The sequence below is a fragment of the Sparus aurata genome, chromosome 8 (assembly GCF_900880675.1).
Source record: "Sparus aurata chromosome 8, fSpaAur1.1, whole genome shotgun sequence".
Lineage (NCBI taxonomy): Eukaryota > Metazoa > Chordata > Actinopteri > Spariformes > Sparidae > Sparus > Sparus aurata.
The window spans coordinates 13204740-13228372 of NC_044194.1; the positions used below are offsets into that span (position 1 = coordinate 13204740).

Here is a 23633-nt window from a genome sequence, read left to right on the forward strand (position 1 = left end):
CTCTTGGCTCTTGACCCTCTCCAAGAGACTCCATGTTAGTCACTCTCCAGTGCTTTCCAATTGAAACCCAGCCAGACCGCTGGTAGATGAGATTTCAACTGTCCACTCGAATCCTGGATGACTGTACCACTGGCTTCAGCTGGTCATTAGACTGGTGATGCTCAGCTGACAAGAGAGGCCGAAACTGGACACTGACATTTGATAAAGTTGGAGTTGTGCAGCAGTTTTCGAGATGAATTGTTTTCTCACACTCCCATCTGCTGACACTGGTCTGAAATGTATAATTTATTGTCATTCAGTCCATAATTTACAGAATAAATGGCCTTTTTATCACAGCTGAAAGCAGCAAAAGTACTTCCATTTTTGGCTTCTTGATACATCGTCCCCACAACATTTCAGAACTAAATTTAGGATGTTCTACCTGCCCACATTTAAGGTGTAGTTATGAATTGATTTAAAGATCACTATTTCACAATAGAGAAACATACCATCTTCATATATGTGATGCATTGTTGCACACTATTACAAGTTAATAAAATTATCTCCACCACTATCCGATACATTAAAATGCTGCTTCAACATAAAATAGAGAATGGGGTACAATAAGTGTATTTACTCATACAAGGAGTATTTATATGGCGTGTTAACAAAAATAAATAAAAAGGCTTGCAGGTTAGGACCAAACCACCAAACCCAGAGAGAATACAAACCACACCACAGTGAAGGCCAGGACATACTCAACCTTTTAATGCATGGGACCCAGCTCACTCCACCTGAAGGCAGCCAACCAGGCTAATTTAATATGGATTTATATACAAGGTGTCTTGTTTAACATAATGAATATCTAATCAAGCATGAGCACAGGAAAGCAATTTCTGCAAAGTAATTGAAAGCAGACTTTGTTTATATGACACTGAATATTGCTACACTCCTGGCAGAGGCTCGCCCAGAGCTCTAAGTCAACATTAAATCACTCCTCAAACATGATTTGGAAATAAACGGCCAGTCTCTCCTCGTTAACCCATCAACTGTTATGCTGATTGGTAAGGATTTTGTTTTAAAGCAGCAGAAAAGTGGACCTGGCAGCAGCAAGGATGTTCAAATATATGAGATGACACTTCAGATCTGTGCTCGTGTTCAATGAAATTCATAAAGTCAGCATTTCTTGTCATCAACATGCCTACAGAACAGTGCAGTGTGAGGGATGACTCCCTGCTGTATTAATACCTCAAGTACTCCTGCAGTGAAAGGGAATCCGCGTTTAAGATGTATAATGTAAAACGGTCCTGTGCTGCCATCTAGTGTTCAGAAATTATCCCGGTGCCAGTTGCTTGGAGCATTACTCAGTGTATTGTCAAGTGTGCATTGCAGTGTATATAAAACACAACAAACTGGTGCTGCAAAGGAATTTTATTCCCGAGTTTACAGTGAAGGCAGGAGAGCTCAGTTTTATCAGTGACAGAAGCAAATATTATATATAAAGGACACTCAAAAAGAACTTGATTATTAAAACTCTACTTGATGCTCAACATAATCTACCATTCAGTACACAGAGACAGTATGTGGTGGACAAAAAACAATATTGTGGCAGCTTCACAATGTCTCCTGACATGCCAAGTAACAAATGTGATTATATTATTAAAAACAAATGTGCACACAGACTCTTTTCAGCAGCAGGGCCACAATAACTAAATATTTGCCAACATCCAGTCAAATTACTTCTGTTTCTATTGGTTCAAGATATAAAATACTTTAAAAAGTAGCTTTGGTGATGAATGTAAATACACTTTTGCATATATAATCATGGAAATGTTTAAATATTATCACTAGAGCTAAATATATATATAAAAAAAAAGTTCAGACTATTGCACAACAGCCAGGTGAGGACAGAAGGGAGTGATCACTGGAGCAGCTGGCGGCTGCCTTCAAGGTTTTCTGCGCCTGTAGAGAACAGAGTTAATTAAATACTCCGTAACACAGAGGAAATGCTATTAAAAATAAAAGACAGCTTACTTAGTGATCCCATGATGCTCATAGCCAGGACCCATGTTTGATCCAGCCCTCATCTCCACCGCCACAGAGCACTGCGAACAAAAGACACATTTGGAATCTAATTTAAAGTGTCTGTAAATTTACATTAATCTGAACAAACACATGCAAAGTCAAGTTCATTACTTATACTATCTGCTGTCTAAACCGAGACACACATGCAAATGTAGTTAAATGTAGGCTGATCAGATATCGTTATCCTACCCTTGTCTCAACATCAGTCCAAGCCCCATCTGCTCGATCTCCATTAGGAGGTTTGCCTTCTGAGGATTTTCTTTTGCGGCTTCAGACACAAAAGTAAAGTGAGAGAGAAATGTTAAAACATTACAAACATGCAGCGAATCTGCAGCTAATAACTGGCTGCAGGCCGTTACCCCGGGACTGTGGTGAGCTCCTGTTTTAGTGTCTCGATGTCGGTGAACTGGACAGACTGTCCTCCTCCTCTGGTCTTAATCACCTCACCCTGAAAGTGAAGAACAAGAATGAGGGAGTAGTTAATTTTGACTAGTAGTTGACATGTGCCAACCACACAGTGGGTCCAGTTAAGAAAAACATGTTGGTTTTTAACTCTCTTCTACAAAAAGCCCCATCTAACCACTCTAACCACTTTTTTTTTTTTTTTTTAAACCATCCAAGCGAGATATAACATGGCAGTACTCAGTCGATCAAATGTCAAGGAGGTAGATATTTAAAGAGGCTTTGTCTAAGATATCCTCCTTTTCCCAAGGCACCGAACACCATCATTATTGATCTGGTCCTTGCCCCCAAACCATTAACTGAAGGAAATGTGCCAAAGCAGCTTGAGAGCAAGTCATAGGCCACTTATTCTCATATTCGAACTTTTCAAGCTAGTGCACTTGCCTATTATGTGTGCTTGCTACTAATTAATGCAATTTAATAGAGAGAAATTATCTGAAATGTATCCAGCAATCATGATAAGTGTAATGATGTGCTTATCCACATGTACTGGCTGGTGATCACCTTCCTGTCCCAGAACCAGAACTGCAACAAGGACAGCTGATATTGACAAAATTTTACAGATTATTTCTTTAACTTGACTCACAACAAAACCTTAAGACAGACACATCCCTTTGATCCTACACGTGATAGAATTTAAAAAAACATTAACTGCTCCCAACTACAACAACAATAGCAGCTTCAACTGTGACTGCAATGTTAGAGGTTGCCGCAAGAATTATTGATTAGACCCTGCCAAAAGGAAAACAACCAGCGTGAACAGCATATCAGCCTAATACAAAGAAACCAAATTGCAAATCATTCTAATAATCAAAGCATTTTATATTTGATGAAGACATGTTCCAATATCCTGTTGCAGCGTACTTACCTTAATAAGCTTGGTTTGTATCTCGCCATCAGAGGCAACCTCCTGGTGTGTTAACACATATCTGTCACACTTTGACAGGGCCTTCTCACTGGGTGCAGACACCTGGATGGAATTGGGGATGACTGGCTGCAAAACTGTACCCAAGTCCATACTAGAACTTGGCTTGTGGTCCACCCATTTCTCCCCGCCAGCAGAGCGCGAGCGTCGGTGCAACGGCCGCACTGGCGTCGATGTCTTCAGAGCGGGTTGACAGTTAAAAGGAAGGAAGAAAAACATACATGCGTAAAAAACTGGGGCAAAGGATTACATCAAATTTTGAAAAAGCTAATGGGCATGAATTTAGTAAATAGCTTCTTCAGCTGTAGGGACCCAAATTTGAGAAAAATGGTGTCCAATATTAGCCTGAATAGAAGAGGTGAAGCCTACTCAGAGGTACCAGTTCTTATTTAAACCTCATGCTGCTGCCTGTAGCCAACTCACTGACCCTGTAGCTTCTCTCATTTAGGTTTGGATAAAATGTAGGAGAGTTGTTCCCCTCTTCCTCTCTAGTCAAACACATAGCTCTCCTCCTGGCACAGCTGTCTGATTCGCCTGCTGGGGACTGAGTTCTCGTTGGCACACAAGGGGATTAGTGACCCTTTCCTGGCCTTGGGTTCATTTCAACCTCCTCAACTCTAGTGGGACTGACTGGCACTTGCGTGACAATGGGAGAATCAACAGGGCACTGGGGAGCAAGGTGGAAAGACTGCATACATGCATGATTATATACAGTTAGTACAAAGATATTAAACAAGATTAAAATGTAGCAGCAGCAGAAACATCAAACAAACAGCCTTGCAATAAATTCTAACTTTATGTGGACCATGAAAAAAAAAACTAAGACTAAATTCTGTTATTTTGATAGGTAGATAAATGGAAGAAATAGTCCACTGATTAAATCATCAATCATCATCAATAATGAAAACCATTGTTAATTTGCAGCCCAATATATTTTGCTGCCTACTGTATTTTAATGTGATAACATTTATATTCCAGTGTAGAGCTGAAAAATAAAATGAATAAATAAAATCAGTCGATTACCCGACTTGTAGTCAATTACAGTGATGATTTCATTAACTAAAATTTCTCAGGTGATGGACACCTTTCATTATTTTCTGACATTTTATAGACGAAACATTTTAATAATCGAAGAAAAATCATCATAGATCAATAAACAATGAAAAGAATTGTTAGTCGCAGCCCTATTCCACATAATATAGTGAGGGTCCTCAATAGTAGTTAGGTGCTGCAGGACTAATGCACTGTACTACGTCATAAAGTACAAGTGTTTGTTATTGTATCTACTGCCGCCACATTTGGATTAGTGATGTTTGTACAGTCAGGAAAGTGTTTTCGTTTCGCAGAGAGATTACAGTAGCTGTTAAAAGGTGAAGGGACAGAATTGTGTTAAACTGCTGTCATATCATGTAACAATATTTAGTAACTGATACATTAATCGGGAGTTAGACAGATGCTCTACTTGTGCATAGTCAATACAACATACAGGGACAGGAGAGGGTGAGGCCGATCTCTTTGCAGGGAGGCGTTCCTCTCTAGAAGGCCGCTTTGGCTGCGTCTGACGCGGTGGAGGATCAGGACGACCTGGAGTCCTGCTTTCTGTCACGATGGCCTTGAGCTGCTTCAGCTTCTCATCTTTCACCCAGAGCTTGTTTTGCATCTCCAGCTGCATCGCATTAACACGTCTGTCCTGCACAGCAAGAGGCAAAAGGTTTAAGTGCAACACCACTGACTGTACAAATGGTTATTGGGAAAGTGTATATATTCTGCAACAGCTATTTAAATTAATACATGTTGTCAAGTATTCTTGCATTTTCAGGACAAATCTCAACCAAATTCAGTGAAAAATAAGCGTTTGGTGAAGCTTTGAATACACATACAAAGAATCACCAAAATTATGAAATTCAACTCTGGGGGCCAAAATGTCATACCTAGAAAAGGTATTTTGAGAACAGCTATTGGATTTTCCAAGGTCCCTTGACTTTAATAGAAGTTTTATCATGAATCCTTTCAAGAAAAACCATGACATGAACTGGGAGGCCCAGTGTGGGTTAGCGTGGAATGACCCAGAGGGAAAAGGTCTACAAGGGCCAAATCTTATTAGAGCTATGGAATACTAAACCATCCATATTTGCTCAATACATCAAAGCTTTTCTACTCCCATACGTGCATCAACTACTGTAAAACAATGTTTATAGCTTGTTTTGTTTTTTTACAATACAAAATTGTTAAATTATCATATTGAGCTTTTCTGAATAAGAATGAATACTTTTAATCCCACTTGGAACATTGGGTTGTGATGTGTTTCAGCCCTCTTGTGCTCTAAGTGATTATTAAAACAACCACTTGACTGACAAAAAAAACCTTCACTTGTCAAAACTTTCACAGACAAAAGGGAGAAAAACCTTAGACAATAATCCTGCTCAACAGAAATGTATTTTCCTCATTTGCACCTCAGGGCTGCTGTCGTTTACAAGACACCCTCATTTTATTAAACATCTGTGTTAAAAGAGGAGTAACTCACACATTCTTTCTCCCACTTCAGCTTGGTATCAGAGACCACGCCGTGCATGCGCTGCTCGATGCGTTTCTTGTCGGACAGCTCCCTATGCAACCTCTGCTCTCTGGTTTCCAGCTCCTGCCGCATGGAACGCTTGTCATCTTCGTAGATCTTCGTCGTTTTCTGCAGGATATCAATCTGGAGCAGAGCCATGTTGGACATTTAAGAAACTGAGCAGCACATCAACTTAAAACCAGCAATCTCTCTGAGGTGTAAATGACGCTGTCCCTCACCTTGTGTTCTTGCATCTTGGTTCTCTTCTCCAGGCGTTCAAGCTCTGCCTTGTTGGTCTGAATAACTTTGTCTTTCTCATCTAGTTTGCCAGTTTGCTCGCGAATAAGATTATCTTTGGAAATGAGGTTGCCATCCATATCCTGAAGCATGGCCTTCAACGCGTTGGCTAAATAACAAAGGAAAATTATGTGACCAAGACAAAAGATCCAACTTTTCATCGAATTGTCAAAGCTGAGAGGCGAGGATTGAGCTTGCAATGCAAGTGAGCACCTGCTTGGCTGTATTCGTCAATCATCATCTGTTTGATCCTGTATCTGTGCTGCAGAGCTTCGATCAGCCTGGGCAGGGTGATGTCATCGTGAGGGTCAGTCAATTCACAAGAGGGTAGAGGTGGGAGGTTGTGCACCAAGTGGCTTATAACAGAGGGCATATCTTAAAGGAAACAGACAATTTATCATCTGACAGCTGTCTGTAAGAGTACAACACATTCCACATATGAAATGTAAACAAATACTTACCTCTGTCCAGTGGACCGCCGCGCTCCTCAAGCTTGCGAGACAGTTCCTCTTTAAAGGCCTGGTTTCTATGGCGACGGCCCGGGGTGAAGCCACAGATGGGCCTGTCCACCGGCCGAGCCACTTCCACCTCCTGGGTCATCTCTGCAAACCGCATCACCAGCTGGACAAACAGAGAGCGCATCAGATGAAAAGCGACTCTACGTGCCGATTTGGTGTAAAGTAATGGATACAGTTTAACCATCAGATGAACATACCAAGGTCTCCTCGTAGTCGTCAGCTTTGGGATTCACACAAACTACCATTTTGACTTTGCCCTCTCCATCAAAGTAATTCTTGAACAGATGGGTGACTTTAGAATCTCTGTAGGGGACCATCTGTAGGAGACAACTTGCATTACCTACATGGTTCATTGGTAAATATAACGACGGTGTTCAGCTTTAGTAACTCATACCCTGTTTGAGCCACACATCTGGTTTTCCCGAAGTATCTCGATGCACGTCCGCAGATTCAGCAAAGACTGATTAATGTTACCTACAGGGAAAGAATGTTGTTTAATCTCACATGAACTTCAGCTACACATAAGACAAATCTGGATGTTTGGGTAACACACCTGCTTCACGTATACGGGTTCCTTCTGCCCCCGTCCTACCGGTGCGCTCACTCCCTGCCAAGTCCACCAGGCAAAGCTGACTAACAGTCACCTGGTTTTTATCCTGTGAAACAAGATTTAAAAAAAAAAAACCTTCAATGTCAGTGCTTTCAACTCCGGGACGAGCCATTTGGTTTTCAGTTCTAACTGACCTGGAGAACGTTGTCGCCGTCAGCATCAAGAGGAGCCTGAGCCAGTTTAATAATGAGCACACTGTGGGAGCGACTGGACTCTCTGTTCAGGCAGGTGTTAGCAACCTTCCTCTTTTTCTGACCTGGAACAACATAGTAAAGGCAAATGTTTTCAAGTATCTAGACTCACAGATATCATCTTCACATGTGAATTTGAGCTACTCTGGTTTAGACACAAAACTGTAGGAGAGACCTGCTCAGAGAGAAGATTAACGCGGGTCATTTCCTGGCCAAAGCCAACGCGGAGGCTAGCAGTGCCAGGTCAGTCACATCTACAATCATCAGTGCAGTCATTTTCCTTATTCCTTTTTGCCGACTCTTTGGTTTCTAAATGTAGATCTTACCTTTCCAGAACACTTGAAATGCCTCCTCGGCAGATTTGACTTCGACCTCCATACAACCAGCCACATACATGTTGTGATTCTGATCCTCTCTGAGGATTCTAGATTGAGGTGGTCTACATTGAGGAAAAAAGGGTTACTCACTGCAGACGTGGAACAAATGAGCATCAAACATTTGAAGGAGAGGTGGGGTGTGCTTGATTCCAGCCATGGGAAATAATCAGACAATAACAATCATGAAGCGCCATCCAAAGCAACAGACAGGAAGTTTAAGGGCATTCAGGAAGTTAAACTGTAACATAACAGAGACTACAAGCAGCAGCAGGGAAATGTAATGATTTTGGGGGACTAAAGGAACTCTCGTCAATACTGGAGACATAACACTGTAGCCCAGAGTACCAAAGTATTGCTTTGATTTTTTTTTATTACTGTTGATCTATCTATGAAATGTCAACAAAAAATATTTACAAAAAAAGGCTTATTATAAATCCTTAAATCCCTGAGCCACAGTACAAAACTTTAATATATTCAGTTTACTAATGGACATGCTGTAAATAAATATTAGGCACATTTGCAGATAAATCTTTTGAAGTAAGTCTTGTTACTCTAATATGTTATCCCTTGGCTTTATTTGTTTTGTACACCCATTAATAAAACAATCCAGTAGATAAAAGGTGTTGTTTGTATTCATTACATACATCAGCATTAATATAAAGAAAACATTGAAACCATTTCAATTAATACCCAGCCCTACTTTTTGATAACTTCTTAGTTGTTGTGGTAACACTTTTTTTTTATTTTGTTTTTCAAAAAAGAAGTTTCCACAACATTTTTTGTAAGTTCGGAAATGTCTCCAGCATTCACACGGCTCCACTTACAAACTAGGTTACACATTAAAGAGGGACAGTTCATCTTAATCAGGCTACTAGTCTGATGGACGAGTATTCACTGGTCACATACATGAACTCAGTGTTCTGGCGCAGAGGTGTGCCCCCACCATTCCACCTAGTAAAAAGAAAGACAATAATTCTGTCTTCAAGCTCCTCTGAACAGAAGAACACTTTGCACATGTATTACATGACACAGATGCAGAGAATGTAGAGTGGATCAATACTTGCAAGCATAGTCCTGCTCACGTCAATAATAAATGTATTTTTGCAAGATAGGCATTGTGCAGGATCTTTTTCCAGCTACTCTGATAAAAAATAATCCCCTTTAAAACCCACTACACTTACATATAAAATGTAAATGTATAATTACTCTTTAAATGCACATTTATACATCTGAATTAGGATCCGTTCACTGAACATTTTCTGAACTCACTTTGGTTTGATTACATCCTCCTGAGTTTCCTCCAGGAGATCATAGATGTAGTTGTTGTAGATTTCTATGTAGGAGACGAAGACGCTGTAGCTGCTGTCCTCGTCCACGCCATCTGCTTTATACGCCTCCTCCGGCTTAATCATGTCCGCAATCTCAGGGTCCAGCTTTTGTCTGAAATCAAAGAAGTGATTGTCAGGTTATGTACATCAGTTACACTGTAGAAACAGTAGTATTCCTGAGGACTAGGGATTTACCTGGCAGAGGGGGTTTTAGGAACAGGCAAGTTGTTTTCCCGCCTTTGGCGCTCCAACAGAGCATCAACTTCATTCTGGACCTCCATACCATTTTTGTCATCTGTCTTGAAAACCTGAAAAACAGGAATTATGAAATCAGATTAATTATTTACAGATTTAAGAATGATAGAGGTATGTGTGTACAAGAGAGCACTTCCTGTCTTACATATCTTTTGGCCTGGTAGGGTCCTATACTATTGAAGATCATGTCAAGCGAGCGAGGTAGAAGTCCACCCTGGCCTGGAGAGCCCGTCATGGTGAACGTCTTTCCGCTTCCCGTCACCCCATAAGTAAAGAGCAGACCTGCAACATCCAGAGCGGAGGCCATCAACTGCCAATAATAATCTCAAAGCTAAACAGTGCTTTTCCTTTTCCTGTTAAAATGCAGGGAAAGTTCAGTCAGAGGACAAATTACTGAGATAAAAAAGACAAATCCCCACTCTTACCATTTTTTCCATGAATGAGATCGTCGACAAGAGGTTGGGCCACATGTTCAAAAAGCTCCATCTGAGATATTGAAACTCCAAATACTCTTTTGAAAGAATACTGTGTCTGCGAGACAAAAAGAGATGAATTAGAATATTTAAGGCCGGCATCATCATATATATTCTTATTTCCACCAAATAAACATAATGAGATTAAAACCAACAACAGGGTATTTTGTCTCTGTACTTTCTGACATCCCCAGCTTTTCTGTGGCACTCAGCCGATTGATCCCTACTGACGATGACATTTTTTTTTTTATCAACAGGCCACAAAAGTTTCTCTTTTGAAAAAATAAAAAAATAAAAAGGGCTGTTATGAGGTTTCCCTCCCAGTTAGATATGTTCTGGAATGCGTCCACAGGGAGGAGTCCAAGAAGCATTCCTAAACCACTTTTGAATCGCTCCCTTCGATGTGAAGGAGGGGCTGCTCTACTCTTAGCTCCTTCTGGTTGTCCAACCTCCAGGCTGGATAGATTACATTACTTATCTGACATGAGAGCACCTCGATAACCTAGAGAAAGACCTAGGCTTTGGCTTACCTCAGTAGCTCAGGCTACTGTGATACCATTTTTTAATTTCCTTTTGGTAGTTTTGGTCTTGTTATTTGAGTTGTTTCCAATAAAAAACAATGCAGTAAACTAGGCCAATGGTGTGCATGGTTATTGTGCAAATGATGCCAAATACCTCTGCTATTTCCCTCAAGTACTAGAACAAAGGAGGTGAACATAAACAGTCCAAGTCCACTAGATGTGTTACCTCTTTGTACTCTCCATTTCTGTTTGTTTTGAAGCCTTCGGGTGCGTGTAGCTGGATGGTGGAGCTGCTGATGACCTCAATGCAGCACTCCTCGTCCTCCGCACCCAGGGGCCGTACACGACAGTACACCTGGGGAAAATACATCAGTCAAGTGTGCTTCAGGAGGACGTGTTAACTCCTTAATGAACGTCACTCTGTGGAAATCCATTAGATTATGAACATACTGTAATGTGAAACTAACGTTAGGCAAGCATTGGGGTTGTTATTGAATGCTAACGTGCAGTTTGTGTCTGCCAAATAATAATTACTGAACAACGCAGTGACTTACCCCAACCGGGTCTTTCTGGTTGTTGGGTGGCTTCTTAGGAGGAGGCCTGCGGGGAGTTTTACCCTTCCTGAAACATGAATCATCTTTCATTAGCACAGTGTATTGTTAGCCTTTGATTACAGTAAAGCGATGAAGCGTTAACAAAGCCACGGGCTGCTATACGGCTTATTAGCCTCAGGCTAACGTTACGACTAAGCTAACCAACAAACTCTTGTTTGGATTCCGTTTAAAAGCGGCCAAGCTAAATTCCAACACGACATGTGAGATTAGGATAAAGGATACTTTACATCCGGTAAAAAAAAGCAACATTAAACTGTACTTACGCTTGTTTGATCATTGTTGCTCTGCTTCTTGTATCGTTAGTTTGTCCGTTCCTGTTGCTACAATTTTGAACTTTCCCTCCGGAGAACGAGGCGGCAGCAGCCAATCAGATTCCATAACAACCGATCACGTGTTTCCGCCGACACTTCCGAGAATTTTATGGAAACTACCAGCGGAACCGCAAAAGTGTCAAATATGCAACCTATTATGATTATTATTATTATTAGATAGATAGATAGATAGATAGATAGATAGATAGATAGATTTTTTTTTACTTAACATCTGCTTTTTTTATCTTAAGCCATCTTTGGATCAATTTGTATATGTACACATCTTTCAGGTAACAAAACCAACTTCTTTATGTTTAAGTTTATTTTTTTGTAGGTAGTCTTTCGCACTTACTTTAGCAATGTACATGCTTTTGTTATTGTTTTTTTTTTCAATTGTTTTGGCAATGCAATGTTTTTGTATTTGTTGTTGTTGCTGTTGTAAAACCCTCAATCTTAAAATTTTACTAACCATGTTAATGTATTAGTATGACCGCTGCAACACAAAATAAGTGTGTTGCTTTCTCTTTTTTTATTAGGCTACATAAAGCCTCTGAAAAAAGACAGCTGATCTGACATCATGTTGGAGTCCTGCCTAAACACCAAACATGGTCTGCGCTGATGGTTATTGGTAGATCAACACTGACACCTACCGTCCACAGGCGGTCTCACACACACACACGTTACAAAACACCCACTTTTGCAGCCACTCACGTGTACTGCTGCGTTATGCAAACAGTAAAAGTCCTGCTCTGAGTGTACAGCTCCAAACATTGAAAATCACAGGTGAGTAGATTGATTTTACTTCATTGGTGCTGTTAAATGATAAACTGTCGAGTGAAAGCCTCAGTGTTGTGTTGCACGTTAAGATTCGTCGTGTGTTTTTAAAGGGAGAAATGAAAAGACCGACGAAGTCAGATGCGTCCGAACCAAAGGGTAAAATGAAGAAAAGAGCCGGGGAGAGCTCTGCGACGACCCTCTCCAAAAAACTACGAGACAAGAAAGATGGAGAGAAATCCAAACAAGGTGTGCAACCCCGACGGGACAGCTGTCGTTGGCGATATTGATCATGACATGTACCTCATGCCCTGTCATGACAGTTTGGTTTGTGTGTCTTGCAGGGCCTTCTCTCAAACCTGCAGCAGTCCAGAAGAGGACTGGGTATGGGAGCATCCTGCACTACATTTACAAGAGCACACTGGGGCAAAGTCTGCACTCACAGATGAGACAGGTGAGGCTTCACTCACAGGCTGGACAGAGGGACCAAAAACAGGAACTGATATTGCTACATTGCATTACTACTGCTGCTACTACTTGTATGTGAAAGTTGTGCAAGTTGTCCATATGCAACACTGTTACTATAGATGACTGTGCAAGTGTGCATGGTGTAGGCCTGTGTGTACAGTATTTTCTGTTATGTAGAAACATATTCATGGCCCGATTAACTTGTTATAGTGCAATAACATTCACTGGGGTAAAAATGAGCTGCCTCTTATAACCCCTGTTTCTCCCATTCCTGCACATGTGCAAAGTATTTTCATATAGGACCTGGCTCTGTATTTGTTGTTATTGTGACATATAAGCAGAGACCTTAGAGAACTAGATTTTGACACAGGTCATATTAGCATTTCAGTTAATATTGCGATTCAGTCCAAACAAACAAGTTTATGAACAGAAAGCCAATGATCAACTCATCATCTCTTTTGATGAGGAGCACTGTGTGTCTCTGCCTGCTACCCTCCCTGTGGCTGTGAGTTTTGCAGAGTCTGTTCTAATTGAAATAATTAGCGATTAAATGTACAATATGTAAGAATCTTTGTTGTAAACATTCATAAAATAACTAAATGCTACTGCGCTCGCTGTGTAAACTCCAGCACTCCCCTGTTAGTCCTGTTAGCTGCACGGCTAACAGAGCCAACACGCTAACTGTAGCTACAGTCAGGGATGCATAAACAGAGCACAGTTAGCAGCAGTTAGCAGTTACTCTTGAGATTTGCTGCCCCTGAGTATGAATTCAAGGTGGCCAATTTTTATGTATTGGCCATGTTAATGTATATTGATCCTCCATGTGTTGTAAATACATTTCCCACCTAATATATTTAAAGCATATCTGTTGTCTCCTCCAGTGTCTTCAGGAACCTTTTGTGCGCTCACTCTCATCCTATCATTTCCACGGCGCCACCAGCCCCTTCGACCGCAGGATCACCTGTCTGGAGTGGCACCCGACTCATCCCACCACTCTGGCTGTGGGCTCCAAAGGCGGCGACTTGTACCTGTGGGACTTTGAGACGCCCACAAAACAAACTTTCATTCAAGGGGTGAGTGTCCACATGACCATCTGGTTAAATGTAACAGCAGCACAGCTGCATGCTTTTAATTATGCAACACTGTTAAGACTACTAAGATTAAGATTACATTGTAGGCTGTGCAAATTAGTTTTTTTTTAATAATTGTATTTCATGTTACTTATTGGTTCTCTGCCTAGATGGGGGCTGGAGACTCAGTTACAGACATGAAGTTTAACTCGTTAAATCCCACTCAGCTGTTCACCTCGTCTATCGGGGGTACGACAGCACTGCGAGATTTCAATGGGACGACTCTAACAGTGTTTGCCAGCACACACACGCTGAAGTAAGACTGAGTCCCCTTGTTTTCTGTCAGCTCAAGTCAAAAAAGGACGTAGAGTTCAGTCAGCCCAGCATCAGTCTTTTCTTCCAGACGGCCCCTCATTGATTTAATGCTGCACATTTATATTGCAGTGTAGTGGTAATTACTGCCCAGTGATAGGCCTGCATTTGTGTTTTTGTGCACAGAACGGAGCAGGAGACTTTATCGGAGGGATGAAGTTCTGCCCGACAGACTTTTCCAAAGTCTATCTGGCTTCTGGAGAGGGCACATTGACCATGCAGAGCTTTGAGGGACACACAGCCACCGTTCTGTCCAGAACTCAAGACTGTGGCCACGATCACCACAATGTTTGGTGAGAGAACTGCGGAGAAAGACTGACGCTCAGCTGAGAGAGGCTGTGATCTTGTAATGATATGCTTAAGTTTATCATGCTGTCTAAAATAAAAACATGTATCTGAAAATGTTAGCTTTTCATGACAAATGAAAAGAAACTCTTGAGTTTCAAAGCAATACTTTTGTTGAATATTAAAATGTGTTTTTATTGTTTAATTCACCTTCATTTAGGGCCTCAAATTATGATTATTTCCATCAGCAATTAATCAGTCTGAAACCCAACAACTATTAATTTACTGTATTTACTATCATGAACGAGGAAGAAAAGCAGCAAATCCCTACATTTCAAATGCTGACCAGCAAAGGTTTGACATTTTCTGCTTGAAAAATCACTGAAATTATGAATTGAATATCTAAAAAGTTGGCAACTAATTTTGTTTTGATTGACTAATCGAAAACTTAACCAATCCTTGCAGCTCTACTTGAGTTTAATTGGAAAACCTTTAAAATTATAAGAAATGCGTACTTAGCTTCCTGGATAGCAATGCTAAGGAATAAATAATTGATAATTTATTTTGTTTAAAAAAAAGATGAATCGATTTTCTCTATTGAATCATACACTTCAGTTTCATCCATGTTTAATATTTCATCTGTTCAATCCAGTGAATTCACATTTTTCTCTGTTTTCTTTTAGTTACTGGTACTGCTGTGTAGATGTGTCCGTAAGCCGAAAGATGCTCGTGACAGGAGACAATGTGGGCAAACTCACACTCCTGAGTTTGGATGGCCAAAAGGTACGTGTCCATCCTACAGTAAAGATGATAACAGGGTTTGTACAAACATTTTGAAAATGCTGCATGTTAACCGTTAATGCACCTTAAAAAATGCTGGATTTTCAATATAAACTGTTTTTTCACCCACACAATCACTCAGGTAAACGAAAAATCTTTAGATATTTGAAATGAAATGCTCCCTCCATCAGATGGTGATGAAAACGTGCAATCAAAATTGCTATGCAAAGCTGGTAATATCAGCAAACTGACAATAAACATTGAGTGCTGTGGGTCCAAAGGAATTCTGTTAACTTTATTTTCAGCATTTATAGTCACAATTTCAGGAGCATTAAAAAGTGCTTGGATTTGACTTTTTAAAAGCTGATTGAACCTGAGATCATTTCAACACAGAGGGTTTAGTTATTCTGATGTGTTATAATGAAGAAATTTTAGTTGCTGATGGCTTTTGTTTTGATTTTCATAGATTTTCGATGACAAGTTGCACAAAGCCAAAGTGACCCACGCAGAGTTCAACTCCCGCTGTGATTGGTTGTTGGCGACGGCCTCAGTTGACCACACGGTGAAACTCTGGGACCTGAGAAACATCAAAGACAAGAAGAGCTTCCTCCATGAGCTGCCTCATGACAAAGCTGTCAACTCAGGTAACACTCTCAGAAGAACGTCTCCAACGTTCTGTTGTTGCCACTGAAAATTCAGTTGATAAAGAATACAGTTGTGAAGAAGAAGTTAAAAGTGTCATTGTTGGTTTAGGATGGGAGTGATTTCTTTTCTCTCTGTCTCAGCTTATTTCAACCCACTGGACTGCTCCAAGCTACTCACCACAGATCAGTTCGACCAGATCCGCGTCTACTCATCCTCCGACTGGTCGAAGCCTCAACATATCATCCAGCATCCACACAGACAATTTCAGCATCTCACGCCCATCAAGGTTTGTTTTTTTTCCTCTACTTGTGTGTGTTTTTTAATCACGCTGTAACTTACACAGTAATATGATAAAGATGTGCAGTCTAACCCTGAAATTTCCTGCATGAGGTCATGTGAGAATGAGGGCAGAGATGGATTTTTTAGGGAAATCCATGCCACCAGTTTACCTTAATGGATGAAAGCAGTAACACTGTTGGGGCAATATCGAGTGTTCGTCCGTCTGACGGGACACACTTTCACTTGTCTCCCAAACTTGGCAAATATTCAGTATATAACAAGAACATTGTTCAGCTGTTCGTCTGCCGTGTTCCAAGTTAGTAATAAGAGGTCTCCCGCTGCTTACATGTGCATCCGGCCCTGTTCCATCGTCCTCTTCTGCAGATGGCATCCATAAGTGATGTATTACTGCCATTTGTTGGATTGTTGTAGCAATATCTATCCCCGTATTGTGATTGGCATATTATAAACAGCATAAGACGGGAATGTTTCTGAATGTTGCTGCATGTGTGAGTAGTGTAAATTAATCAGCTGTGCCTGGCAGGCTGACAACGGTGTGTGTGAAAGAGGCTGTAGTAAAGTTGCACAAATGGTTGAAGCACCTGCACAAAGAAAGACACTGACTGAAGTTAAAGTTATGAGTTGCAGGATATCTACCTGATTAACAAGACCCCTTTTTCTTTTTAGTGAACAGCCAACAAATCAAATTTTGATTAACTTTTAAGATTGAAGAACCTCATGTTCAGTCAGTGTAAGACTGGCAGGTTTGAAATTACAAATTCTTCTCATGTTGTTCAGCATGAGTTGTAGAGAAGTGTGAAAACCGTGGCATTCAGTATCCAAATGTGTAGAAGAATCTGCCGGAGAAATCATTTTAATAGTTGTGTAATTTGTAGATGATATTGGAACAGACGGGGGAAGCAACATCTTGTCATTTGTGTGTGCGTGGTCTGTGTGACAACTGTCATTATTTCCCTCCAGGCCACATGGCACCCTGTGTATGACCTCGTCGTCGCGGGCCGCTACCCTGATGACCGCATTTGTCCCGGAGATCAGAGGACCATCGACATCTATGACGCCAACACAGCGGAGCTCGTGTATCAGCTGCAAGATCCCGCCGCTGCAGGGATCAAATGTGTGAGTATGTTTTTAAAAACGCAGGAAAAACGCCTGAAGGCAAGAAAACTGTTGTCACTAATGCACATTAATGTATTTACAGGTCAATAAATTCAATCCGATGGGTAAAGTGATTGGAACTGGAATGGGTGAGTTCTTCAGAGGCACTTCAATCATTAATGTTTTTTTTATCTGATGATGTTGAGGTCAGATAAAGATGCTTAATGTGTACCCACAGGTGTGACAGTCCTGGTCTGGGACAGGAACGAGTCATTGATGAACGATCATCACCAACAGGAGGAAACCTCCACCTCAGCTGACAGTCTGAGAGGCCAGAGGAGTCGGCAGCGCTCCAGCCGAGACCGGAGAGGACCTGCTGTGGATGCAAAGCTCAAGAAGAAACTTGCTTCTCTGCAAGAATCAGGGACCAAAACCAAGACTAAGACTGGGTGTACAAAACAAAAACAGGCTCAGATGAGGAAGAAGTGAACTGTGTTTATGTTCCTTTGTTTACTGTTCGTCGTGTCTCTAACTTCAGGGATTGTTTTCAATGTTTAAAAAATGTATCAGATATACTTTTATAAACCAGTTCAAAACTGGAGCTCTTGTACATTCACACAAAGGTTTTTTCTACTGTACTTTAATAAAAAAAAGAAATAAAGTTCCATTCATGATCAAGTCCTTAATCTTTGACCCCCTTGTGTTACCAAAAAAACATCACAGGAAGATTTAAGGCAGCTGATTTATTGCATACACATTTATCTCATACAGTCTGGCACTTTCATGCATAATTGAAGAGATAACTTCCACGTAGTTCGTGGACCGTGACATTTGCCAGCTGGAAGAGCACTCCACCCCAGGCCTCCCGCTCCTCCTGTCTCTCCTGGTGCCTGGCCTGGTGGGCAGAGTACACCATGCTCAGGACGAGAGACTCAAACTGAGCATGAGTCAGCGGCCTCCTCCTCTGACCCTGCAGTTCGGTCACCATCTGCTCCATGGAGCTCTGACTTCTGGGGATGTTGTCATTGATCTGGGACAGGAAAGTCCGCCCCGCCTTCATGGACGCCAGCTCCTTATCTAGCAGGACGATGTTGTTGTCCTGATCCATCTCCACCCCGCCCAGCAGGATCTGTGTTCCGGATCGAAAAAGACACGTCCATCACTTACTTATTATGTGATTAAAACACTTGAAATGTATCTGCATGTCGACTTCTGCAGAGCTCTGAAATGAGGAAAATACCTCAAACATCAGGTTTGCATCAGAGATTGATGAGCCAGTTTTATGAGAAGTTGGACTTTTGCCTGCAGCCACATCTGAAGTAGAAAATACCGAAGTTTAACTGCAATGTAATTGAATTTAATCATTGGAAATTACATTGGAAATTAAACTAAGTGCCTACATGCAGTGACATCAGGGAACGCAGTGTCTTTTTATAACATCTTAAAAAAATGTGTCCACATCACAGTGCTGTCGAGAGATCTTGTTTCTTCTTACCTTGCAGCGCAGGCTCAAACCAAAGCCACAGAACGACCTGAATGCAGATGTGAAGTTGTATTTTCATATTTATTCTCCCTTTACCGACACATAACACACCACATCCTTCTCACCTCTGCTCTCGCTCGTCTACTTTTGTGAATCCAGGCAGAAGCAGCTCAGCCTGAATACCGTACATTTTTTCACCTTGGAAAAAGGGACCAAAAGCCAGTTGGCTGTAATGCAGAGCAGACAGCAGCGCTCTTTTTAATTCCTGGTTCTTTTCATCCACTGCATGAAGAGCTGATGGCTGGCACAACTTCAGAGTTCACAGAGCCAACTGACCTTCTACAATATTTATTCTCCAGTAAGTACAAGACATTATGTGGGCAATGTTATTTCCCAGTGTGTTCATCTTGAGCAATAGAAAAATAAAACTCAACCAATAAATAGATATAAAAAAAAAACATAATAGGGTCAGTAGGCATTGAGTGGGTGTAAGAGTCCTTCTTAAAATCAGTCAAGAAAATAAAAATGTTTTTAGGGGCATTTTGTCAGTAATAATCTGGAGGGATATATTCAGTTAATTTAATTCTTTCTTTGCTCAGTAATGGTTTAACCTTCAAGTATTTGCAGCTTTGATTAAAATCTTTACCTGCCCAAAATGAACTTGTTAGCACAATTTTCTTTTTTTCCATCTCCTGCATGGTATTAATAAAAATAATAATAAAATTGATCATTCGAACTTTACCAGTCATTGGGTGACGCGGCTCTGTAAGGACTGCACTACTTCGCAATGGAAAAAAATATTTTCTGCAGTCTGACTTTTATTGCCAGAAAATAGCTTTTGATACTCCCTTTCAGACACTTAAAGACTTTTACTCAAATAGGCTACAATTCATATGAGTGACTTTTTCTTCTACCTAAGTATTAATTTAACATGATATTTTTACTTTTACTCAAGTATGACTTTTTGATTCTTTTTACAACACTACAATAGAACAATATTTACATCAAGAATGATTTATTTCCAAAATGACAGGTGTAGTAACGCAGCTCTACCACACGGCGGCGGTAGCACCAGTGAATCGTCTGCACAGCTGAACGACGAAAAAAAAGTTTATTTACTTCCGGTGAAGAGTTCAGCTGCTCCTGAATGATAAAATTAGAGGAAATAAAGGTAACCACGCTTGTTTACTTGTTCTATTTAAGATGTTACGACTCTTCTGTTTTGTTTACACTTTTAGTTAAACTCTGCTTCCACGATATCACGGTTGAATTGTCAGTCGCGGGAACGTTAGCTAGCTAGCTAGCTGCTGTGGGCGCTAACGCTAGCTGATCACAATCGCAGATAACGGGAAAGACAACATGGCTAGCGTTAGCGTAGCATAGCCACAGTCAATGTAAACTCTGAATTATTTTTATTTGTTAATTTTATTTTATTTCTATTCTGTCTCTGAAAACGTCCCAGGTGTTGAATTATATAGTGTTTTTCTGGTAGGTGTGTAATATTTTAGTTCTTCTAGTTGAAATCATGTTTATTGGGGAGATGATATTGGAAAGTGCTTACAGTGTAATACAGTACAATTTAACAGCAGCACTACGTCAGTTTTCAAAATGACATTAATACTGAATCAGCGCCAAAGCTAGAAGGATAAAACGGCTTATATTGGTTATTTTCGTAATAATACATATTATAATGTCGACTGGTTATTAAGAAGAAATTGCAGGGCAGAAATTGAATGCATAGAGATGAACCATAACAGACCACTGATGTGTATTTTTCAACCGTAAAGCTGTCCTGTAATTATTTTTCTCATGGTCAAAATCATCAATCCCCCAAAAACGTTCTTATTTATGTTTTGAATATTGGCAGATGAATTATCAGATTTTTAATATACTCCAATATCAACATCCATATGGAGCTATAGTATCAGTCGGGCTGTAATCATCTTCTCTAGATAAGCTGCAACAACATCTGAGCATTGTAACCTTAATAAATGCAGGGGTGTGTTGTACTTCCTTTGTATTAGACTGCAGTAGTTTCACTGAGATTTGTCTTACAAACAGAAAACTGTGTGTAATGGATGCTGTTCTGTTTCAGGCAAGCAGCAAAGATGGAGTCCAGTGAGGAGGGGGGCCTCAGTGTTGGCGGCTCTGTGGGAGAGGAGAACTACTTCCTGGGATATACCTTCACCGACCGCTCCCACTCCAGCCGGGTGGTGAAGAGCATCATGGACCTGTGTCTGGAGGACGGCTTGTTTGCCGACGTCACTGTCACTGTGGACAGCAAAGAGTTTCACCTGCACCGGCTGGTGCTCTCGGCACAGAGCAGTTTCTTCCGCTCCATGTTCACCTCCAACCTTAAAGAGTCGCACAACCGCGCCATTGAACTGAAGGATGTGAGCGCCACTGTCTTTCAGCTGCTGATCGACTACATCTATCACGGCACGATTAAACTGAGGGTGGAGGAGCTGCAGGACACCTATGAGATGGCAGATATGTATCAGCTGACTGCGCTGTTTGAGGAGTGCTCTCGCTTCCTCTCACGGACAGTCGAGGTCAAAAACTGTCTGCAGGTGATTTAGTGTTTCTCACCAAACAGTCTTTGCTACATGTTTGTAATTGTGTAGTATCAGTTTCATTATTGTTTGTTGTTGCCCAGGTGATGTGGCTTGCAGACAGACACAGTGACCAGGAGTTGTATACTGCGGCCAAGCATTGTGCTAAAATCCATTTGTCTCAGTTGCATCAGACTGAAGAGTTTCTGAATCTGCCTCTCTGTCTTCTGTTGGACATCATCAAAGGTATTGACCATCGCTGTCCTATCACTATGTGCCAACCCAACCCAAAGCTAAAACACGAATTTTGTTCACTGTGACACTGTTATGTGTTTCCTGCTGAGTTTATTGTTTCTGTACGCTTGAAATCCAGTCTTTACTGGAATGGCTGATATCCAGCTGTGGCCTTTGTGGTTGAAAAAGATGCCATTAAAAACAGCAAAAACAGTTACAGTCCAGTGACGTTGATCCTGGCAGCTGAATGGTTGAGGCATCTATCAAGACCTCAATGCCAGTCTGCCCGCTATATAAGTAGTGTTATAAGAACAAAACCCATTTTATCAATGTGACTCACTGTGTCGCGTTTGTCTTCATTCAGATGGCGTTCCGAGCTCACAGAATCCAACAGTGGCTATCGAGTCGTGGATAAACCACAACAAGGTGGAGAGAGAGGAGTTTTCTTGTATCCTCCAAGAAAACCTCAAGGTAACATTATTAAATGTAACACTGAGAAATATTGAAGAAGATGCTTAAAATTTTTGTCTGTCGTAATCATTTGTATCTCAGGTGTATGGTTTATGTTTATCTTGTGTATCCACAGGAAATTGGTGAGAACGTCCACATTTACCTGATTGGTAAAGAGGAAGCGCGGACGCACTCCCTGGCTGTGTCGCTTCACTGTGACGAGGACGATGCGATCAGCGTTAGCGGTCAGAACAGTCTATGTCATCAGATCACTGCAGCCTGTAAACACGGAGGCGACCTGTATGTGGTGGGGGGGTCCATCCCACGACGCATGTGGAAGTGCAACATGCACACCATGGACTGGGAGCGCTGCGCCCCACTGCCCAGAGATCGCCTCCATCATACCATGGTCTCTGTTGCTACTGAGGACGCTATCTACTCACTAGGAGGCAAGACGTTACAGGACACACTTTCTAATGCCGTCATCTACTACACAGTGAAGGACAACATGTGGACAGAGACCAGCCAACTGGACACGGCAGTGTCCGGAGCTGCTGGTGTCAATCTGGGAGGCACCATTTACCTGCTCGGAGGGGAGGAGAACGACATGGACTTTTTTACCAAGCCTTCTCGACTGATTCAGTGCTTTGACACCACCTCCCAGAAGTGCCAGATCAAACCTTACATGCTGCCGTTCGCCGGCTGCATGCACGCCGCTGTCCACATGGACGTGATCTTCATCGTAGCAGAGGGAGACTCGCTGGTGTGCTACAACCCTCTGCTGGAGAGCTTCACCCGCCTTCGCTTCCCAGAGGTGTGGAGCTGCGTTCCATCACTCTGGAAGGTGGCCAGCTGTAACGGCTGCATATACGTCTTCAGGGACAAATGTAAGAAAGGTGACGCAAACACGTTAAAGTTTAACCCGGCCACGTCTGTCGTCTCCGTTATCAGAGGTATAAAAATCCTCCTCACAAACTGGCAGTTTGTTTTGGCCTGAAACGTCCTCTGGATGTTGACGATCTCACCGCAGACAATCAGGGAATACTGCTGGATAACTTGCCATGACTTCACTGTCGAGACATTCTGAGAGGACCCCTAAATATATTTACTCAGCTGGTTTCTGTGTCACTCATTCCATTCTGACTTGTACAAACAGTTGCTGCGTGTGTGTGTGTGTGTGTATCTCATTGTTAGCGGAGAGGTCAAACAATTTGTGATGATGCTGTAACCAGTGTTGAACTAATTGACATTGTTTTCCTGTGCACTGCTGGTTTATTGACACGCATGAACAACTTAAACTGAACACATCTTTCAGTATATTGTACGTGAATCAGTGTATCATGATGTAGTAGGTTAAATGTCCTCTGATGTCAAATTTTAAGTGCATAAACATGATGACGGACAATGTTTTCTAACTTTTTCACAGTTTCATGTCTTGAGATTGTATTTCTTGATGTATGATGTTTAAGTTAAACTGTCAACGGAAATGCTAAATATATCGCTGTAGCTTCATGTTTTGTCCTGATAGTCTTCATGTACGAACTGTATGTCACTGTTATGTTTATTACCGGGGGAATTAGAATCTTTCATTCTTGTGCAGCGACGCATTTTGAAAAATTCTGCAC

The 23633-nt window shown here is 41.3% G+C and overlaps 4 protein-coding genes and 1 non-coding gene across 9 annotated transcripts; 2 read left to right on the top strand and 3 right to left on the bottom strand.

Moving 5' to 3' along the window:
- Positions 1–1392: 1392 nt before the first annotated feature.
- LOC115587102 (kinesin-like protein KIF23) lies at positions 1393–11578 on the bottom strand. Of its 3 annotated transcripts, XM_030426733.1 has the most exons (23): positions 11453–11578; positions 11130–11196; positions 10802–10930; positions 10007–10112; positions 9727–9863; positions 9522–9634; positions 9268–9438; positions 8905–8949; positions 7948–8060; positions 7565–7686; positions 7374–7476; positions 7215–7294; positions 7018–7137; positions 6764–6923; positions 6516–6677; positions 6245–6411; positions 5976–6149; positions 4938–5141; positions 3395–3628; positions 2424–2512; positions 2254–2332; positions 2014–2084; positions 1393–1941 (listed from the first exon to the last, which is right to left on the bottom strand). In XM_030426733.1, the coding sequence occupies exons 1-23, from the start codon at positions 11464–11466 to the stop codon at positions 1926–1928; spliced, it is 2676 nt and encodes an 891-aa protein (XP_030282593.1). In that variant the 5' UTR covers positions 11467–11578; the 3' UTR covers positions 1393–1925. The 3 variants fall into 3 exon arrangements, with proteins under 3 accessions (XP_030282593.1, XP_030282594.1, XP_030282595.1); XM_030426734.1 differs by lacking the exon at positions 8905–8949; XM_030426735.1 differs by lacking the exons at positions 1393–1941; positions 2014–2084; positions 2254–2332; positions 2424–2512; positions 3395–3628 and adding an exon at positions 3885–4139.
- Positions 7797–7893, bottom strand: LOC115587389 (Z30 small nucleolar RNA). The gene has a single exon (XR_003985043.1). It is a non-coding gene; the product is annotated as a Z30 small nucleolar RNA (small nucleolar RNA).
- A 553-nt stretch (positions 11579–12131) lies between the features above and the next one.
- ddb2 (damage-specific DNA binding protein 2) lies at positions 12132–17975 on the top strand. Of its 2 annotated transcripts, none has more exons than XM_030426736.1 (11): positions 12132–12283; positions 12388–12523; positions 12619–12728; positions 13624–13815; positions 14311–14477; positions 15153–15252; positions 15716–15893; positions 16035–16180; positions 17155–17310; positions 17393–17438; positions 17528–17975. In XM_030426736.1, exons 2-11 carry the CDS (start codon positions 12394–12396, stop codon positions 17776–17778), a joined length of 1476 nt encoding a protein of 491 aa, XP_030282596.1. In that variant the 5' UTR covers positions 12132–12283; positions 12388–12393; the 3' UTR covers positions 17779–17975. The 2 variants fall into 2 exon arrangements, with proteins under 2 accessions (XP_030282596.1, XP_030282597.1); XM_030426737.1 differs by lacking the exon at positions 14311–14477 and adding an exon at positions 13983–14128 and having other exon boundaries at positions 17528–17956.
- A 42-nt stretch (positions 17976–18017) lies between these two features.
- LOC115587223 (protein FAM180B) lies at positions 18018–18956 on the bottom strand. Its single transcript, XM_030426929.1, has 3 exons — positions 18785–18956; positions 18530–18603; positions 18018–18418 (listed from the first exon to the last, which is right to left on the bottom strand). Exons 1-3 carry the CDS (start codon positions 18849–18851, stop codon positions 18071–18073), a joined length of 489 nt encoding a protein of 162 aa, XP_030282789.1. The 5' UTR covers positions 18852–18956; the 3' UTR covers positions 18018–18070.
- An 856-nt stretch (positions 18957–19812) lies between these two features.
- Positions 19813–23520, top strand: kbtbd4 (kelch repeat and BTB (POZ) domain containing 4). Of its 2 annotated transcripts, none has more exons than XM_030426559.1 (5): positions 19813–19943; positions 20868–21342; positions 21429–21570; positions 21923–22029; positions 22145–23520. In XM_030426559.1, exons 2-5 carry the CDS (start codon positions 20881–20883, stop codon positions 23003–23005), a joined length of 1572 nt encoding a protein of 523 aa, XP_030282419.1. In that variant the 5' UTR covers positions 19813–19943; positions 20868–20880; the 3' UTR covers positions 23006–23520. The 2 variants fall into 2 exon arrangements, with proteins under 2 accessions (XP_030282419.1, XP_030282420.1); XM_030426560.1 differs by lacking the exon at positions 19813–19943 and adding an exon at positions 19983–20260.
- The last annotated feature ends 113 nt before the right edge of the window (positions 23521–23633 follow it).

Excerpts from the sequence above, each read along its gene's own strand:
- ddb2 (XM_030426736.1), top strand. The coding sequence starts at position 12,394 with ATGAAAAGACCGACGAAGTCAGATGCGTCCGAACCAAAGGGTAAAATG. Across the intron at positions 15,253-15,715 it reads TGAGTTTGGATGGCCAAAAG|ATTTTCGATGACAAGTTGCA; the intron begins GTACGTGTCCAT and ends TGATTTTCATAG. Across the intron at positions 15,894-16,034 it reads TGACAAAGCTGTCAACTCAG|CTTATTTCAACCCACTGGAC; the intron begins GTAACACTCTCA and ends TCTCTGTCTCAG.
- LOC115587223 (XM_030426929.1), bottom strand. The coding sequence starts at position 18,851 with ATGAAAATACAACTTCACATCTGCATTCAGGTCGTTCTGTGGCTTTGG. Across the intron at positions 18,604-18,784 it reads GTTTGAGCCTGCGCTGCAAG|ATGTGGCTGCAGGCAAAAGT; the intron begins GTAAGAAGAAAC and ends TTTCTACTTCAG. Across the intron at positions 18,419-18,529 it reads ATGCAAACCTGATGTTTGAG|ATCCTGCTGGGCGGGGTGGA; the intron begins GTATTTTCCTCA and ends TCCGGAACACAG.
- LOC115587102 (XM_030426733.1), bottom strand. Across the intron at positions 7,138-7,214 it reads AGATGTGTGGCTCAAACAGG|ATGGTCCCCTACAGAGATTC; the intron begins GTATGAGTTACT and ends TGTCTCCTACAG. Across the intron at positions 3,629-4,937 it reads CCTCACCCTCTCCTGTCCCT|ACATCGACGCCAGTGCGGCC; the intron begins GTATGTTGTATT and ends CCCGCTCTGAAG.
- kbtbd4 (XM_030426559.1), top strand. The coding sequence starts at position 20,881 with ATGGAGTCCAGTGAGGAGGGGGGCCTCAGTGTTGGCGGCTCTGTGGGA. Across the intron at positions 21,571-21,922 it reads TCTGTTGGACATCATCAAAG|ATGGCGTTCCGAGCTCACAG; the intron begins GTATTGACCATC and ends GTCTTCATTCAG. Across the intron at positions 22,030-22,144 it reads TCCTCCAAGAAAACCTCAAG|GAAATTGGTGAGAACGTCCA; the intron begins GTAACATTATTA and ends GTGTATCCACAG.